The sequence below is a fragment of the Cladosporium halotolerans genome (assembly GCF_011745625.1).
Source record: "Cladosporium halotolerans strain TM138-S3 chromosome Unknown Sca37, whole genome shotgun sequence".
In the NCBI taxonomy this organism is placed as follows: Eukaryota; Fungi; Ascomycota; class Dothideomycetes; order Cladosporiales; family Cladosporiaceae; genus Cladosporium; species Cladosporium halotolerans.
In genome coordinates, this window is record NW_027191488.1 from 36017 (window position 1) to 54850 (window position 18834).

The window sequence follows — 18834 nt, forward strand, 5'->3', positions numbered from 1 at the left end:
ACGGAGTCGAGTCCGCGGCAGCACAGGGTCGCGTCCGCCTCCGCCCGTCTCGAAGGCCAGGCGCGTCTTCCTCTTGCGCCATACGGGCCACTGCAGCGACGGCATGCAGCGTGTGGCTGCCGTGCCTGGTCTGACTGGGCGATCGAGCCATCTCTGGGCTTACGGTGCGATTAACGCAGTATTTGTGGCAAAAAGGCGAGACCTGTGGACCTGTGCGTCTGGCGACCGGCGATCCTCGCTGCGGGAGTCAGGCTCCGGCAGCCTTCCCCGGAAACGCGTGACAAAATTGCTGGAACGGCCATGGTTGTCGTTGCAAAGGAGCAGCCTGGGACCAAGTGCGGGCGACAGCTTCTACGCCAAGCCCGATTAGGCCGTCGGACGGGATTTGGAGAAACACGCGATAAGGTACATATTTTCACAGGCTCTATACTACAAATGATACACGGTCGGCATCAATCATGTTTCGATCACTTCGATCCATCGATCTAGAGCGTCCTCTTCTCGCTCCTCTCCTCGTACGTCTGGATCGTGTCGCCAACCTCGAACTTCTCCCAGTCCCCGAAGCCCATACCGCACTCAGTGCCCTTGCGCATCTCCTGTACGTCCTTCTTGACGTTCTTCAGCGACGAGATCGTGCCGTCGTAGACCTTCTCATCGCCTCTCATGACCCTCACTCTCGAGCCGTGGCCGATGACGCCGTTCCTGACCTTGCATCCGGCAATCTTCATCTTCTTCCTGCCGCCGATGCCAATCTCGAACTCAGCACCGATCTCAGCTTCACCCAGCACGCGCTGTGTGATGAGCGGCGGAAGCCTCTCTTCGAGCACGGCCTTGACGTCGTCGAGCACGCGGTAGATGATGTTATTTTCGAGCACCTTGACGCCTTTGGCCTCTGCTTGCATCTTTAGACCCTCATTCGGAGGTAAGTTGAAGGAGATGATGTGGCCTTGAGTGGCATCCGCAAGCTCGATGTCAGACTCGTTCATCGCACCGACTGAGGATGAAAGAACGAGCGGTGCGACCATGGGAGAGCTGACGCTCATGATGTAAGCCTCAACAGCCTCGGCCGAACCGGACACGTCGGCCTTGATGATAAAGGGTACCTCTATGCGGCCGCCGGAAGATGCATCAGCCTGAGCGGCAGCAGATTTGGCATTGGTGTCTTCGCCTTCCTCACCGGCTGCGCGTCGCTTGGCTTCCGCAGCAGCGCGTTTCTCGTTCTCACGCTTCTCCTGCGCCACGCGGCGGGCCTCATTGATGGCTTCCATGTCTTCGGCCGTCTTTTCGCGCTCGACCTTCTCGAGGCGGTACTCGACGACAGACGTGGCCTTTTGCTCGGTGGGGGCCTGCAAAACCTCGTCACCGGCGGCTGGCTGATCGCGCCAACCGTCAACCTCTACAGGCATACCTGGAGTGGCTTCCGAGATGGCAACACCGACTTCGTTGTGCAGCGAACGCACACGAGCCCAGGTGTTGCCTGCGACAATGACGGAGCCCAGCTTCAGCGTGCCTCTGCGCACAAGCACAGTAGCGACGCGGCCTGCCTTCTTCGTGGTAGCCTCGATGACCCAACCCTCCACCGCACCATCACGGTCGGCGCGGTGGTCGAGGATTTCACCGAGAGTGACAGCAGCTTCTTCGAGCTGGTCCATACCCTGTCCGGTCTTGCCCGAAACTTCAACGACCTGTGTGTCACCGCCGAAGTCTTCGATCTCCACACCGTGGCGGGCGAGATCCTGCTTGACGCGCTGGATGTCCGCGCCATCCTTGTCAACCTTGTTGATGGCAACGAGCATCGGGACACCGGCGCCCTTGGCGTGCTTGATGGCTTCGAGCGTCTGCGGCTTGACAGAATCGTCAGCAGCCACAACGAGAATCACGATGTCCGTGACGTTTGCTCCGCGCTGGCGCATGGCAAGGAAAGCAGCGTGGCCGGGTGTGTCGAGGAACGTAATGGTCTTTCCAGATGCCGAAAGAGGGACGCTGAAAGCACCAATGTGTTGTGTGATGCCACCAGCTTCGCCAGCAGCAACGCTAGACTTGCGCAGGTAATCCAGAATGGTGGTCTTTCCATGGTCGACGTGACCCATGATAGTGACGACGGGCGGTCGGGTAGGCAGTAATTCCTTGTCTTGAGCATCAACCTCCGGCCTAGCCTTCAGGTCGCGCTCTTCCTCCTCGCGGACGCTTGTGTCGAAGACTGGCTCCAAGTCGTATTCCATCGCAATGAGACCGCTGACTTCTGTGTTGAGAATCTTGCCAGGGAACACATCGTCGTAGCCGAGATCCTCCAGCCTGTTCACGAACTGCTCGTAGCGCACACCGAGCGCCTGAGAAAGCTGCTGCACAGAGACGAACTCGGGCAGCTTGATCTGATTCTTCGCCTCGGCTTGTGCCGCGGCTCTCTCGGCTGCACGCTGGGCCTTCTTCTCAGCGCCCTTCGCTTGCTTCCTCTCCGCCTTGCGCGAGAAGCGCCCGCCGTCGTCATCGTCTTCGAAATCGCGGCCACGGCGCGAGCGACGTCCCGGGCGATCGTCATCGTCCTCGTCCTCGTCTCTTCGGTTGCGTCGGCCCGGCTTCTTTTCGCGCGGCTCCTCGTCTCGGAATTTGCGAGACCTGAGCACGCGCTCCTCGGGCTCTTCCTCTCCCTCACCCTCATCCTCAAAACCCTTGCTTCGCATACGTGCCAACATCTCTTGGCGCGGATCAGTGCTCCTGGCGTCGTTGTCCATCCGAGTACGCTGGTAACGCTCCTCTGCTGCTCCCCTATCGAAGTCGCGATCGAGACGCTCCTCTGAGGCGTTCTCGTTGGATTCGCGATCGTTACGCCCTCTTTGCATCTCTCTGCGATTGTCTCGGCGACCATTCCTGCGGTCGTCTCTCGACCTATCGCCGGGCTTGCTGGGGCACTCGGAAGCTTTGTGGCCGACGACATTGCAAAAGTTACATCGCGTAGTCATCGGGTTTGGACATTCCCGCGCAATGTGCCCTTTCTGTCCGCAGCGCCCGCAAGTCCTCGTCGTGCCAGAAGTTGAGTTTGGGTTGGCGAATTCCGGCTTCCAAGTTCGCGACTGGGGCTGCAGGTGCGAGGTCATGGGACGCCGGAGAGCGGCGCGCTCTTGCTGGTGCTCGGCGAAGCGGCGGTCGATCCAGGCGTCGTCTTCCATTCCGGGCTGGGCTTGCTCGGGGGGAGCTGGAGGCGCTGGTTCGGGTTGACGGCGACCGAGGTGCTGCCAGTTGTCCGGCGCGTCGGATTGGGGAGGGGTGAAGCTGTACTCATCGCGGCTGATGGTCCTCGCACGAGTTGGTGGCGGCTGGGGCAGGTCTTCTTGCCCCATGTCGAAGTCGGGGTCGAGAATGTCGGAGATGGAGTGCTTAGAGGGTTGCGGCTTTTTGGGTCTCTGAGGTAGGCTTGCACCAAGTCCAAAACCTCGATTAGGCTTCTTAGGGGCTTCTGCTTGTGGGGGAGTCACGACATCAGGCTGAGCTTCAGGTTCGGGCTCCACTTTGGTAGGTGGAGGTGTAGGCTCATTCAATCCGTATTCCAGAGGCTTACGCTGGGAAAATCCAGAGCCCCATCCTGTAGCCTCGGGCTTCTCCTGGTTAGCTGACTTGGCTTTCAAGAAGCTCGGCATAGAAGGAAGTGCAGGAGGTGCTGATGATGCTTGTGCCGTGGATCCCTTGCCGGATGACGCCTGATGCCGTCTGTGTCTCCCCGCTTCACGTTGTGGATGTTCTTGTTTCTCTCCTTCGTTTGGTACCTGACGACCATTCGAAAAGCGTATGTTTAATTGAGGCCGGCCGTGCTGCTGACCGGCATTTCGAGGGCGCTGCGCATGCTGCTTTTGCTGTTCTTGCCTTCGCTGTTCTTGCCTTCGCTGTTCTTGCCTTCGCTGCTCATGACTTCGCCGCTCGGCAGCCTTATGTTCTTGTTGACGTGCCCGTGCAGCCTCCAAAGCCTTCTTGCGCGTTTCCGCTTCTTGTGCTTCCCTTTGAGCCCTTTCTTCTGCTACCCGTCGGGCTTCTAACTGTGCTTTTTCCGCCGCCTCTCGCCTTGCTTTTCGCTCTGCTTTTTCCTTCTGCTCGGATGCTGAAAGTGACGAGTTCGGATCGAAACCGGTCCAGCGAGGGGCCGCATTGTTGGCGCTGTTGTCGCCCGACGACGCTTGTCCTGATGCTCCATTCTCATCTTGCCTCTGCCATCGACTGATGCTAAATGCTCTCTGCTGCACAGCTGGCGACGCCCTCACGGTGAAGTCGCCGCCGAGCCGACATGCGCAAAACGCGCATACATTCTGCGCCGAGGTTGTCTGTGATGGTCAGCAGGGAACAAGGATAACGTAATTATGGTGGCATTCACCTTCAGCAACCTCTGCGACCTCATTACTGATTATTACCCTACACAAGCGAACGAGGTTGTTCTTCGATGCGAGACAAGTCAAGTTTCCCTTTTCGGCAATGCTGCTCGCCCGCAAATTGGCTTCGGGGGAGACTCGCAGTGGCCGCGCGACGACCCTGCAGGCTGATCGGCCACTTTCTCTCCATGACGCGCTCCATTGTATTAGAGCTCTACTAAAACAGCTGCTCGCCCTCGTCGCCCTTTCTGGATACTAACTCATCCAGCAAACATGTCTCGTCAGGTAAGCGCGTCAATGTCGTTCATTCGTCTCATTCACTGATCAATTCTTCAGCAAATCGCCCTACACTACTCTCGTCTCCTAAGCCGCTGGCCCGTCGACCGCCTGCGCCCAGCAGAGCTACACTTCCAGCGTCTCCTGCAGAACCGCATCCAGGAGGCACCTGCAGGTTCCAGAGACGAGTCTCACGACGTTAATGCCGCCTACCTGCTCTTGGACAATGCCATCCGCAAGCGTCATCCGCTCTCCGACTCTATGATGCACCCTGCCAGCAAGCCGGATCATTACGATGCTTTGGCCAAGGAGCTTGATGAGGCGCCTGACAGGACTTGGTTCGCCAATGTGGTCAAGAGGATGCAGAACCTCATTAGGTTCAAGTAAGATGGCGCTTCGGTGAACCACGGACATAAGGAGTGGCTTCGGTCAATGATGGGGACTGAGGTTCATGGCATGCTGAGATCTGACGCTCATGGCGCACCTGATGCGCATTGCATGTCGCCTTGTGCATACTGGCTGGGCTATAAGAACGACTCACCATTTCTGTTGGCTTTCTGCAAGACATCAACTCTCCCAAACCACTTTTCATCGAACGCAGACCAGCCTCAAGAAGCGCATATCGGATTCCAACCCGAACGACAACATGACCACTACCGCTTCACCGGTTTCATTTGCGACGATTTCGCCGGCTCCAGATCACCAGCCTGCACCAATCTCAATCGACCACCTCCTCCACCTTCTTGGCCAAATCCGGGTGCCACAAGAAGGGCCCGCCTCTCCTGCCGCCCCCTCGCCCCCATTCATTCCTGTCACTGCCACTGCGACTGAAGAACCGAACGTCACTCTCAGCATCTCTCTATCTTCTATCCCGCCGCCTGCTCTACCGCTTGACTCAACCATCGCCAATCGCGTCATTATTTTGACACATAAGGAGGCCTCGAGGGCCGAGCACGCTCTGAATGAGCCGCACCCAGCTTGCTGTCACCGTACCGGCCTGGCTGACGGGAAGGTCGACGCCAGTACCTCGACGATGGACTCGACCAACAAGAATCCGGTTCCAGGCCGCAATCGCGCTCTCTCGGCCCCAGTCAACGGCGTGAACTTGCCTTCGAAGGCTGCGCTACCCATGATTAAACCTGTCCATCTAAAGAAAGAGGCCCCGTCGCAGAAGCAGACCAACCGCGAGTGGAGAGCAGACCTCGATCGTGTGTCGGACGTCTTGAGTGCGATGTTTGCAGATGGGGATCGTGTTGTTCACTACACCTAGTCGCAAGTCGCTCAGTATGTAACCAGATTGCCATTATGGGAGCATGACGTTTCCAGAGCTCGTAGGAGTATGAATTTAAGGCTTTGCGCTCACCATTTCATATCTGTGTTGCCATTCGTCATGGTTCTCATTGACGCTGCCAATCGAATTTTGAGACGCACGTTCTGAAACATCAGAAAGGTCAACTCCTGGCCAGTCTTTGGATTTTCATAAAGATCAGAAATACAGGTCACCAGAGACCACTGTGTAGCCTGTGACCATCACTCAATTCATCCGTCCCATTCATCTTCCCAAAGACCCCTTCCGCAACCTCTCCCCCAACTCCGCCACCCGCCTCGCAACCCTCTCCCCATCCTCCTCCGGCCCAAATCTCTCCCTCACCCACTCCAAATCCCTCTCATGCTGCGTCGCAGCATAATACTTCCAACACCCCTCCTCGCGACTCCACTTCCGATTCGGCACGTACGCTTCCAGATTATAGTAATTGTCCCTGTGGAACGGGAACTCGTACGACGGCGGGCCTTTGCGCGCCAGGTACTCATCGGACTCTTTCGCCACGTCCGCGAGCGAGAGCTGGTACGGTCTGTGCTCGGGCAACACGGGGCGGGCTTTGATATATTTCGAGCGGCGGAGGATGGTGCGTGTTGTCGTATCGAGGTGGCGGGCGAGGAGCGCCGCGTAGACTAGTGGTTGGGTCATGGCGGTGTAGACGAGCGTGGCGTTGCGGGCGAGGAGCTCGCGGTTCCATTCGGGCGACTGCCCGCGAGGGATCATGGGAATCGGTTCGCGGTTGTCCAGGGATGATTGCCAGTGGGCGAGGTCGGCGATTGTACAGAGGTTGTTGTAGGCGAAGACGCAGGTCATGCAGGTGCAGATTGCTAGGGGGTCGAGGGGCTGGACGTGTTGGTAGGGTTTCTTGTGGATGGCGAGGAGGTCTTGTCGTTTGGCCGAGAGGAGTGAGGGGTGGTATATTGGGTCGATTGTGGAGAAAGAGACTGGGAGAGGGAAGCACTTGCTAAGGATAGAGTAGCGGGCACGGATGAGTTCCTTCGCAAGTGAGGATTCGTTCTCGTGAATGTAGGCTTGGGTGGAGCGGTTGAGTCGCTGCAACTGCAAGAGATCATTTGGCCTCAGGTATGTGAAAACTTCATGGAGGAGTTCGGAAGGTAAGTCTAGGAAAGACTGAGGTTTGGGCTTGGGTTTCTTCTTGGATCTCCTCTCAAGCCGCTTCTGTAAACGTTCTGTCTTCTTGGAACGCAGCTGCAATGCTGCTGTTGTGTCGATTAGAGGCTCATCATTTTCTTCGTCCGCTGTGAGTGCTTGCTTCCTGGGTTTCTTGCCCCATGAAGGTGCTGCCACATATTGGTATGCTTGTACTTCTTCAGCTGGCGGGCTTGCAGTGAGGACGGAGTTTGACCGATCTGTATCTGGCCTTGGGTATAGCGGCTTAATCGATGTAGATGCTGGTTCATCTTGGCCAGTTGACATCATGTCGTGGCATCAGATACACTTCTTGTTCGCAGTGATGGCTGTGCAAGTGCCACGTCTTGCGCCACGAGCAGTTTGAAGCTGCGCTTCGCCACCCCCAAACTGCCTTTCTAGACCAGTCGGCCTCATCCATCTCCCATCGCGCCTATGCCTTTCGTGATTCAAGCACTCAACACACCTTGCAAAAAATACAGCTTGACGCATACATCATGCAAATAGTGTGGAATTGTCGGTGCTATGACTACGTGACACAGCATATGCAAGCATGGCTATATGCAGGTAGCGAGTCCAGACCATGCGACACTTGATGCAGGATGCCGCCTGCGGCTGACATTACGGCCTATCACCGTTCGCTTGCACGTATGCTGCGGTGCAGCTTCGTGCAGATGCAGACGGAATGGCACAGCCTACAACTGCGCCTCCAGGCCAGCGGTGATTAAATACGTTAGAAGGCCCATGATGGATGCGCGAATATCAGCCATCTACCAGCTCATCAAACTCAAAATCACAGTGCTACGGCTACTCCAGGGTACTAGATCTGTCGCGGCCACAGGGCAAAAAGGGCACAGTCACCCATAAGCGGTTTACCTCGAGATTACGAATATGCCCGAAGGTATTACTCAACATCAAAGTGTGGAAGAAGCGGATGAAGAAGTGGAGCTTGTCACTGCCTCGGCACGTTCTATGAATGCGGACCGGAGATTCAATCAAGGCAGGCGCGAGTCCATCGAGACGGTTATAAACGTGAATGGACGGTTCGCCGAGGACGGCAAAAAGAATTCTACACCTGAGGTCCCCTCGCCGGGCAGACATTACGACAATGTTTACGCGTCGGTCAAAGTCGATGGCAACTCAAGACAGCACTTCGGAGGCAATCATTACTATTTTCAACCGAGTCATCGAGAGTCAGCGAGTGACTTCCAGGACACTGGGCGAAGAACTGGTATTCATTTCAGCTTCGAAAAGCGACTCCTCAGCAACCGCAGAAACTCAGCGCAACGTATGCGAGAGCTGTACGTCGCAAAGAAAAAGCCCACGGTACGAAATTTGATTGAGGTCCTCTTGTAACAACTTTCAGTCTGCTCATAACTACTAGGTCAGTTCATCGCTTGACCACTTAGGAGTTTACACTTCATATGTTGGAGTCAAAACTCCAAAGGTTCAGCAATGTCTGAAACAAATGGCCAGCCGTTTCCAGCAAGTGGACAAGCTATTTGCAGCGATGTTCGCGCACGTCATTGAATCCCGCGACCACCGTGATTTGGAAAATATACTGCTCAACATTCGCAAAGAGATATCCAAACATCAACCAAAAGGGGCCACTGCTGGCTCTGATACAGACGACACATACCTCGGCGACTTGGGACACTATTTCGAGGACCTTCTATCCAATGAAGCAGCGAAATCAGCACCACAGCGTCAAGAAACGACGAAGAAACTGGCAAGCTTTCGGGTCACCAGTGGTACCGGCGACTCGTTGCTTCAGTATTTACAAGACGGGCTTGAAATACCGTACTGGGAGATCATTATAGACGCCTTTTCAGCATCCCTGGCAAATGAAACTACACTAGGCAGTGGCATGATATCGCTGCAGCTCAGGACGACCAGAAAAGAAATGCGAGGATTGCGTGATGGACTACGAGATGTCCTTGCAGAGCCTTCATCAGCGGACGAAAGCATCGATGCCATTTTGCTTGGTATCGACAAGCGCATGGCCGTGCTGGACAATTTCACGGACAGTCGTGTCAGTGATCTCTACGATCCAGGTCTGGATGCAGAACCAGGCCATTCGGAATTGGCTGATTCTCAAAATCCGGGAGACGAGGCTGTCTTGACGTCCTACGCCCAGCAATCGACGAAGGTAATCTGAAGACAAGTTTCCTACCAACAAAAGTATCCGAGAATTGACAGTAGTACAGCAATTGGTCATTCTTACGGCAGCCATCATCCTGGCACTGATCGGAGCTTTCGTGCCTTTCGTCAAAGGTTTCGCCATATCCTGGAGTGACAACGAACCTGGAAAGAAAACAGACTCGGATTACTGGTACAACATCTCTAGCAGCATTGCTGTCATTATGGGGAATCTGGCAATGGTGATTCCACTGATCAAAGGCTCCTGGTTGTCTGCACCCTACATTGTCACATGGATGTGGTTTGGTGTGGGCTTAGGATGCGCTGTCATGTCTATTGTGATCTACCCGCTGTGCAACCCGGGTTGGAGCTCACTCCTCGCCTTTTGTGCTACTATCGCTGGATTCGGTGCAACTCTGAGCATTACTATGGCTGTAGGAAAAGATGAAACAAGCGGCCAAACGTCTGCGGAGACCATGCAAACCAAGGGCGCGAACAGTCGATCGAGCATGCCACAGCACAACAATTCTGGGAAATCAAAATTTGAGTAAAAGGAGGTCATTGGTCAAAGACATCCCATCATCGCAGTTTGTACAGGTGGTCCGTGAGATTACTCGCTTCGACGTCCGATAGCCAGCCATGATCTCTTAGGCTCCCTATCTTAGCCAGTCATGTACGACGAACCATCTATTTTCGGCATCATTACATCAGGAGCAACGACTTATTAGATGATACAAAATTCCTCTGGTGTCACCTCGTAAATGCTTTGTGTAGAATCCCGTGTCCAATAGGCAGGAAGCAGGAGGCCTTCCGACCACTCAACGTACTCTTTCCGTCTTGCCAGCATTCATGGAACACCCAAAGCGGGAACGTTGGTCGAAAGGCCTTGCACAACACCAAATTCCTCAGCAAAGGAAGGATCACTCCACGTCATGACCCAAATCAACCGAATTCATTTTGGCATCTCCTGTATCATGCATTATTAGCATCTATACGCACTTAGAATCAATCGCTCGCAAGCATCACATATCGACTTCGCTTCATACCTTATTTCTACACCCCACCACCTCACCATCAGCCATGTGCCGCCTCCCAAACATCAACCTGCAGAGTCGCTTCCCGCTACAAAACACGCACAATCTCTCCGCACAAGACCGCGACGGCAATCCCCACCTAACCAACGACGACATCCTCGCACAAGCGAACAGACCCGGACACCCACTCCTGCGCACCTCCGATCGCCAATGGTTGCGCAACGAGCTCTCGCCCGCCATCGAAGTCACCGACACCCGAACCGAGCCCGAAGCCGGCTAGGCGCCCGGCGACGACACGCTCAGCATCATGCGCAGTCTCGCGACGTGGAACAACGTGGTGCGAACTGATTTTGAGTCACTGGATCCTGACGACGATGGCAATGGGAGCTTGACGCTGAATCGGCGAGCGGATCTTGGTAGGCGCCGCTTCTTCCAGGATGGGCGCAGTTTGGGTAGGGATGAGGACTTTCGAATTGTGATTACCGCGCGGTCTCCGGACGGCAGCGAAGATGTCGTGGCGCACATTTTCACGCCTGAGGGTCTCCGTGATCCAGACGTTCTGAGCAGGTTCGAGAGCGCTGTAATCGGGGAGGAGCCAGCACCGCCGCCGCCGCCACCACCGCCACCTGCCCAGAGGAGGAGGCAGATCGCATGGGATGACTGGACTACGGAAAACTTACGGCGTGCCCCAACACCGACGAGCGACTCTGATTTGGATGACCAAGTGGCAAGGATGCGAGCTGCGTTTCGCGAACCACATTTCATCTCATCGGACGGACTGTTCATTGACCACACCATGCTCCGACGAAATCGACACGCGCGCTGAGCTGTGGCCGCAGACGCGGCCGAATCAAACAGAAGGTAATTTAGCGTTTTCATGGTGGCGACGAGTCGTTATCGAGAGTTTCTATTATAGAAGAGAAGAGAGCGCTCAACAAGGGCATGGAAGCCGGCCTTGTAGCCGTCCACAGTCTTTACCTCGCCAATGCGATAGCTATTGAACAAATTACAAGGAGCTGGTGTTGTGTCTTGAGGAGAAAGATGCACATGAGCGCATGATACACAAGAGGAGGCTTCAGCGGCAAATGGACAGATCGCTAGAACGTTCCTTGGACTTTGTCAAAGTACCGCTTGTTTCTCCCAAACATATATCCGACAGGATACTACATAAACAAGAGTTGAGACACGCGAAACGAATCGCAAATACTCCATTGCGCCTACTCTAAAAGCCAGAGTCGCTTATGTTCTCCATCTACCACATCCCATGTTACCCAATCGAACACGCAGTAGCACTCATATCCCTCGTGGACCTGCCTTCCTATGTCTACATCATATCTCACCAACCAGAGCATGAAAAGGATATCAAGATTGTCAGGAACACCAAGTAGATTGCAGAGCTTTCAAAGCAAGAGACAGACATTTCACATTCTTTCTTTCAAAATCTGAGGGTAAAATCATGATCTAAAGCTCATCGTGGGTGTCAGTGGGCTCGTCCTCGTCGACGACGGCCTCCTTGACCTTCTCAGCAGCCTCCTTGACCTTCTCCTTGATGCCCGAAGCGGCGGCGGCCTGCTGGGGCATGCCGTCGGTCTCGACGCCCTCGGTGGCGGCATCGTCGGCGATGGCGACCTTGTGGCTGCCGTTGTCGCGGATGAAGTCGGCCAGGGCCTCGACGGTGCGGGCACCGCTGTACTCGACGGGCTCGTCCTTGGAGCCGGCCTTGAAGAGCTTGATGGTGGGGAAGCCGGAGATGTCGTCGGGGACGTCGTTGGCGGTCGCGTCGATCTTGGCGATCGTCACCTTGTCGGCGAACGCGGCGTACTTCTCAGCGAGCTCGTCGTACTTGGGGGCGAGAGCCTTGCAGTGGCCGCACCACGGAGCGTAGAACTCAAGGAGAACGTCCTTCTCGTTGTTGATGACGAGGTCCTGGTAGCTCTTGGCGACAACGACGGTGGTAGGGCCCTCCTGCTTCTCGGGGATGGGCTCGCTCTTGATGCTGGGCTCGACCTTGCCCTCGACGTAGTCCGAGACGAAAGAGCCGATGGCCTTAGCGCTGATGTCCTTGATGCTGCCCTGCTTGGCGAAGGGGAACTTCTGGTTCTTCTGGATGTCCTGGATAGCGAAGGCGGGCCAAGTGCCAACCTCGAGGTTAAGGTTGCCACCGTGCTGGCCGAAAGCGGCGGCGTCGATGGTAGCGAAGTTGACCTTGCCGCGGTGCTTCTCAGCGACGGGCTTGAGGTCCTTGGCGAGCGACTCGCGCTCCTCAGGGGTCTCGGCGAAGATGTAGGCGAGGGGAATGCCGGACTGTTACGATAAGTCAGTTTCTGTTTCAATGGAGCGATTTCTCGAAGCAAGCACTTACAGCCATGTAGCCGGCGTAGGTCTCAGGGCCGACCTCACCGATCAGGGGAGTGGAAGCGGTCTTGGCGAACTCGGAGATGGCCTCAGAGGTGAAGCCATCCTCGTAGACGCTCTTGCCCTCATCGAACTGCTTGTACAGAACGACGGCGGGCTGCTTAATGCCCTCAGCCTTGGCCAGAGCCTCGTCAGAGGTAGCGCCGAAGAGGAAAGAGTCCCTGAGCTCCTCAGCGACGGTGGTGAAGGTAGCGTTGCTCGACTTGTCGTCGGCGGCGAAGTAGGCGACCAGGACGACCTTGTCGGCGAGCTTGAACTCCTCGAGGGCAGAGCCGCTCTCAATGACGGAGACAGGCGGGAGCGACTGCTTGGTCATGTATGAGACGATGGAGGCGGCCTTGCGGGGGCCCTGGTACGGCTGGACGTTCTCGGTGCCGCGGAAGACCTTGAGAGTCGGGTATCCCTCCACACCGTATGACTGGCAAAGCTCTTGCTGCTCGGTGCAGTCGACCTTGGCGAGGGCGATGTCCTTGTCCTTCAGGGTAGTGGCGGCCTCCTCGTACTCGGGCGCGAGGGCCTTGCAGTGACCGCACCAAGGCGCGAAGACTGAAGAGATGGTTAGCATGGATCAATGCGGCGGGTACATGTAGAAGACGTACACTCCGCAAGGACGAGGTCGTTCTCCTTGACGAAAGGCTCAAAGGTGTCCTTTGTGAGCTCGTGAACATCGCTGGCGGTAGCCAGGGCTGCCAGAGCAGCGAGACCGAAGGAATATCTCATTGCGAATACTGTGAGGGTCCTGCCTTTCCTGGTATTCCCCAATGTGTAAGTATGGCAAGAAGATCGACTCCTTGAAAGAAAGACAATGGGCGGTCGTGGGTGTTAAGAAGGAGGAGGAGGTGCCGGCGGTGGTGAGAAGACAAGGCGCGGGCGCTGATAAAGCCAGCTAGTTGCGTCAGGGTCCGGCGGTTTTTGGACAGCTGGCAGCGCAAAGGCACGCGAGTAGTGAACCTCCAAGTCGCCTCCTCGCCGCCCCTGCAGCACCGTTGCCTCCTGATTGCACGCAGAGAATCCCTTCTTGTCGCGGGCTGCCCATAACACCCGCTGCTATAAGGGGACTGCGGAGGGCGCCGGTCCGTACCATGATTGGGATCAACCGCCTGCCCTGACTACTGCTCTAGTATCTCTACTCTATTTCAGCCACAGCCTAACGTTATGTACGGTTTGGTGGAGTTTGCGCCGACGAGCATCGATGCCCATTGCGACTTTCCGGGACACCCGAGCTCGCATTTTCTTCTATCTCGAACCCTTTTCTGTTGTCCGAGTACCTGGGCATAATAAGATCCATCGACATCTCAGTCTATCTCCGCCCGTTGACAAGGAGACTCGACCGCGGCTGTCTCTCAACGATCCTCCTATCCGTCTTTGTTCTACCCGTCGCGCCCACCATGACCAAGCAATGTCTCACTTTTCGGGTAATGTCATTCTTCGTCTTTAGACCACTTGTCAATTACTGCACTTTATTCAGCATAAGTGCAGGGTTGGTCTCTTGATTAGTGATCTCGTCACATTCGAAAGACCAAAATGTCGAATCTGAAGCTGCATCAGTCAAGACGAATCTCAGCAATCTTAGCAATCTCGTTCACGTCAGTCTAGACTCTAATCGATAAAATACCTCGGTAGTCTGGTGGCTTCCCTGAACGTGGATCAATTTTCGACATTCTTTCATCGAAGGCCATAACGCTTGAAGGTGGCGAGTATCAATTCCATTGCTATTTCTCATGAACCATTCCGAATCCATCCATTCATCAACCCTTTTCACACAAAGTTCCCCAAAACCCCCCCAAAAAAGCGTTACCCCTAACCAACCAACCCTCCACCCCATCACAACCTCCACCCCCTCCCCCTCGCAAACCCCACCTCCCTCCTCACCGCCAAATCCGCAATAACCTCCTCGCTCCCGCCACCCACAACCATCATCCTCAAGTCCCGCGAAATCTGCTCCACCGCGTTCCCCCTCTGATACCCCCTCCCGCCCAGCACCTGCTGGGCCTCCCTGCTCGCCTCCTCCAGCATCCGCCCGCCCGCCACCTTCGCCAGCGCAATCCGCCCCGCCACCTCGCCGTCCTGCCACCCCTGCGGCGAGCTCTGCACCGCGTACGCGATCGCCTCCAGCCACGCCCAGTGCGCCTCGACCTGCCGCGCGAGCGTCGCGAATTTCGCGCTGATGATCTGGTTTGCAATGAGCGGCTTGCCGAACGTCTCGCGCTCGCAGGCGTATTCCAGCGCCGTGGACAGGCACGTGCGCGCCTTGCGGTTGCACCCGACGGCCATGATGTAGCGCTCGCGGTTGAAGTTGGTCATGACGATTTTGAAGCCTGCGCCTTCGGCGCCGAGGCGGTTGGAGACCGGCACGCGGACGCCGTCCAGGTCGACGAGGCAGGCGCCGCCGGCGGCTTGGCCGCTGTTGGCGATGCGCGTGATGGTTATGCCGGGGAGGTGCGTGGGGATGACGAGGACGGAGAGGCCGGCGGCGCCGGGGCCGGAGGTGCGCACGGCGGTCGTCATGTGGGTTGCCCAGGGGGCGCCGGTGATCCATTTTTTGGAGCCGGTGACGGTGTAGTGCGTGCCGTCCGGGGAGAGGGTGGCCGTTGTCTTTATGTTGGCAACGTCGGATCCGCCGGAGGGCTCGGTGATGGCGAGGCAGAAGGAGGTAGTGAAGGAGAAGAGGCCGGGGAGCCAGGCTGCCTTTTGCTCTGAGGTGCCGTGGTGGAGGACGGGGGGGACGCCGATGACGGATGCGCCGCCGAGGCTGGTCATCACGCCGCCTTCGACGCGGGAGGTTTCGTCGGTTGAGACGAGGAGGTGGAAGACGTCGAGCTCGTCGACGGGGATTCCGGCAGGGCCTGGGATGTCTTTGGGCCTGTATTGGGATGGGACGTCGGCGAATGCGAATCCAGAGGCGGCCCATTTCTGGCGGTCTTCTCGTGGAGCTTCGCCTTTGGCTTCCCAGTCCAGAGATTTGGGGAGTACATTTTCGTCGATGTACTCGCGTAGAGCATTCCGAAGCTTTCGGTGAGAGTCGTTGTAGTATGGTGAAGCAATGCCGTGAGACCAGGCCGGCTCAGCCCAAGGAGCCAGTTTGCCGAATGAAGTCGACGAAGCTGGAGCCATGGTTTATCGTGTTATCAGCTTGTTGATTGCAGAGCCAGTATGCGACATACTGAATGGTCTTTGTCGTTTAGCCTGCTGACTATGGCTACTTTTAGTGACCGACGTGGTCGGTTGTTGATGAGGAGAGTCGCAGCAAGTGCCTCGGCTCGCTAGGAGCTCCTGATCGTAGCTTGCATGCTTGCCGACAACAGCTCTGGCGGGTGACGACTCTCCGGATATAATGCTAGTCCTATCACGCCTGTCATTTGAGCTGATCAAAGCTTGAAAACAGAGAATATTTGTGCCACCACAAGCTTCCCTTATGAAGTCTGGAAGCACATGATGTCGGCCGTGCAAGCTCTCGTGAGCGCAACCACTTCAGGCAAAGGAGACCAAACTCATGTCCGGATCAACCAATTTGTATCGCAAAATTCGTTCCAATTCCGTGACGCTCAATGGACAGCTCTATCAGGGTAGTAGATTATCATACATACAAGCCTCTCCCTCCCTAGCCGCCCGATCCTCCTCCCAGCGCCACGCCTAGTGACGTCGCGTTTTCCATAAAGAGTTGCGCCGAATGTTTTGTGTCCCATATGCCGCCAGAAGTAGAAAGAAGAAATCCATCCCGAGAGCAAGCGTTGTCCGGCCGTCTGCGGCAGATCAACCGCGCCCTCGTTGTGCAAACCGCTCGACATTGTTGTTGTTTTTCGCTGCAGTCCTTTCCAACCCGAATGATGCGCTGAGTCTGGCTTGGTGGCATGGTGTGCGAAGAATGTTGCCAGCCGCTCCAGAAGATTCCGCCGCTTTAGATACATGGCCGACGCGTTTCGTTTCGTCGGTGGGGCATAAGTCCCGCGCCTTTCTTACCATGGCGCTTCCTGAAGTCTGCCCAAGACTGCACAAGAGTATCCGCATCCGCTGGCCCCAACTCCGCAACTCACTCACCTCCCACGTCCGCCGATCCCAGCTTACGCCGCGTTCATTTCTCCTCTTCGATACGGATAAAGTACGCCTTGGCGACCTCGTAGGCCGACCAGCAGATGGCCGTGCTGGGCGCAGCGGTGACGATTCGGGCGTTCATGCCGCGGAAGAAGCCCTTGGCGCCCTCGCGCCTGTAGATGATGCCTGCGGCGTTGAAGAGGCCGCGGGCGTTGCGGATCTCCATGTCGGTGCTGGTTCCTCGCGTCTGGAGCAGGGTCTTGACGACGTCCAGAGGTGTGGTCGCGGCTGCGGCGACACCGCCGGCGAGACCACCGGCGGTGCAGTGGGTGAGCGGGTCGTAGCCGGGTTTTCGGCGGCTCTGCATGGCCTTTGTGAGGGACTCGTATGCGGCGAATTGCAGGGCCGTGAAGGGGACGGTCATGGCGAGGGTGGTGGGGTAGGAGGCGTAGAAGGCACGGATGCCTTCGGTTCTGTAGACGGTGCGCGCGCACTCGCCGATGTTTCGGAAGGTGGAACCGTGGACCTGCATGCGTTGCTTGATCACGTCGAAGGGGTTCATGAAAGCGTCGCTGGCGATGGTAGCGCATGCTCCGCTGGATGCTGTACCCGCTTGTCAGTTTTGTTGGCGCAATGGAGGATGTTGGCATGCCTACCTGCAGCAATCGGGTGGTGGCCTGCGGCGTTACCACCCATGGCTTGCTTTACGACTTCGTATGTTGCAAAGTACACAGCGTGCGCAGGGCCTTAAAATTTGTCAGAAAATGTACAAACTCTTGTGATATCCGCGTATCTCACCTGCGCCGAGCACGACACTGGAGACACCCCTCCACAATGACATGTAACCCTCTGCTCTTGAAATTGTTGAAATGGCATTTCCGAGACCGGTGTAAATGGCGGCGGGTGTAGGGTTCACAACTTGCATTCGTGTCTGTGGGCGCCCAAGTCAGTATTTCTGCGCTCAACGTGACATATGCCTCGGCTGTCGAAAAAGCATACCTTCAGCAGATCAATAGGGTACATGACCGAGTGTTCCTGTATAAGGTCAGAGTCTACTTTCACGCCTCTAAAATATTCGAGAGCCATACTGCAATGCCAGCGAATGCGCCGGCGGCCATGTTGGCCGCCAGAGAGAAGTTGGGGGGAAGTCCCTCATAGCTGCAAAATCGTCCCGTCAGCGCGTTTCGTCCTCTCTGCGCGCTCGGATGGAGCCCACGACGTACTCGTATTCCTCTTCCTCAGCGATGATCTTGTCGTGAGGAGCTGCCATGTGGGGTGGCTGGGCCACAAGCGTCTCGATCTTGCCGGCGGCAGACATCCAAGAAACTCGCTTGCAACGACGGGGAGCTGAAATCCGGAGGCGAACAAGGGCGCAAGGTCAAAGCGGCGACGGCGCTGGAGGACAATGGGCTGCGCGGTGTATATGCGACGTTGAAGAGTGCTGCGGCCGAGTGTATGGATGGAAGGGCGACGGTAGAGGCAGTTGATGAGGCTCGGTGGTCCTGCGGCGGCCAATGTAGTCTAGCACGACCGTTCGCTTTCGACTTTCCAGGCGCACGGACTCTCGTCTCTCGGGGAAAATGACGATGAGATGCGGCTTTATCAGATGCGCGTTGCGGCAAGGCACGAATCGCAGTCTGTCCCAGAGGCTGGGGTTTTGTTTGAGAGAGGGGGATGTCCGATATCAGATGCGTCGCCACAAAGAAGACGTCCGGTCCGGAGACACATCTGCTCTTTCGCTGGTGACGCTTGCTCTTTTCCTCGGAGCCGATGTCGCCGGAGACGTGGCGGAGATTAGGAACTCTGGGCGCTGCCCTGCCTTTCGCTCTTCTATTGCCTATCTGGGCGCCGCCTCTGCCGTTTGTAAGCATCTGATACTACCTGCGCCTGCGCCTTGAGATACTTTGCTTGGCCATGTTGGATGGGGGAAAGGATCTGATAAGAGTCGCCTTCCCGAAGTCCCATTCGAAGCGACTACATCGCGGCGTCTCGTTTGGTCAGGCCTTCTTGTCTTCCAACAGAAGAACCTTCGACACTTCTGGCAGATATATTATGTCCGGCCATCGTATCGCCGACCCGGTTCGTGGTTTCTCCTTTCATCGCCCTTGCAATT

The 18834-nt window shown here is 56.3% G+C and overlaps 7 protein-coding genes across 7 annotated transcripts; 2 read left to right on the forward strand and 5 right to left on the reverse strand.

The window, feature by feature from the left end:
* Positions 1-485: 485 nt before the first annotated feature.
* WHR41_07833 (uncharacterized protein) lies at positions 486-3635 on the reverse strand (the record flags this gene model as incomplete). Its single annotated transcript, XM_069376437.1, has 1 exon — positions 486-3635. One exon carries the CDS (start codon positions 3633-3635, stop codon positions 486-488), a length of 3150 nt encoding a protein of 1049 aa, XP_069226330.1.
* A 904-nt stretch (positions 3636-4539) lies between these two features.
* WHR41_07834 (uncharacterized protein) lies at positions 4540-5996 on the forward strand. Its single transcript, XM_069376438.1, has 2 exons — positions 4540-4640; positions 4692-5996. The coding sequence occupies exons 1-2, from the start codon at positions 4629-4631 to the stop codon at positions 5016-5018; spliced, it is 339 nt and encodes a 112-aa protein (XP_069226334.1). The 5' UTR covers positions 4540-4628; the 3' UTR covers positions 5019-5996.
* A 187-nt stretch (positions 5997-6183) lies between these two features.
* WHR41_07835 (uncharacterized protein) lies at positions 6184-7389 on the reverse strand (the record flags this gene model as incomplete). The annotated part of the gene is made up of 1 exon (XM_069376439.1): positions 6184-7389. The coding sequence occupies one exon, from the start codon at positions 7387-7389 to the stop codon at positions 6184-6186; it is 1206 nt and encodes a 401-aa protein (XP_069226335.1).
* A 202-nt stretch (positions 7390-7591) lies between these two features.
* On the forward strand, positions 7592-9791 carry WHR41_07836 (uncharacterized protein; the record flags this gene model as incomplete). Its single annotated transcript, XM_069376440.1, has 3 exons — positions 7592-8427; positions 8486-9250; positions 9309-9791. The coding sequence occupies exons 1-3, from the start codon at positions 7993-7995 to the stop codon at positions 9789-9791; spliced, it is 1683 nt and encodes a 560-aa protein (XP_069226333.1). The 5' UTR covers positions 7592-7992.
* A 1676-nt stretch (positions 9792-11467) lies between these two features.
* On the reverse strand, positions 11468-13548 carry WHR41_07837 (uncharacterized protein). Its single transcript, XM_069376441.1, has 3 exons — positions 13289-13548; positions 12637-13235; positions 11468-12578 (listed from the first exon to the last, which is right to left on the reverse strand). The coding sequence occupies exons 1-3, from the start codon at positions 13407-13409 to the stop codon at positions 11736-11738; spliced, it is 1563 nt and encodes a 520-aa protein (XP_069226368.1). The 5' UTR covers positions 13410-13548; the 3' UTR covers positions 11468-11735.
* A 965-nt stretch (positions 13549-14513) lies between these two features.
* WHR41_07838 (uncharacterized protein) lies at positions 14514-15803 on the reverse strand (the record flags this gene model as incomplete). The annotated part of the gene is made up of 1 exon (XM_069376442.1): positions 14514-15803. One exon carries the CDS (start codon positions 15801-15803, stop codon positions 14514-14516), a length of 1290 nt encoding a protein of 429 aa, XP_069226327.1.
* A 396-nt stretch (positions 15804-16199) lies between these two features.
* WHR41_07839 (uncharacterized protein) lies at positions 16200-18467 on the reverse strand. The gene is made up of 6 exons (XM_069376443.1): positions 17945-18467; positions 17810-17879; positions 17721-17756; positions 17520-17652; positions 17378-17467; positions 16200-17324 (listed from the first exon to the last, which is right to left on the reverse strand). Exons 1-6 carry the CDS (start codon positions 18037-18039, stop codon positions 16762-16764), a joined length of 987 nt encoding a protein of 328 aa, XP_069226328.1. The 5' UTR covers positions 18040-18467; the 3' UTR covers positions 16200-16761.
* Between the last annotated feature and the right edge of the window lie 367 nt (positions 18468-18834).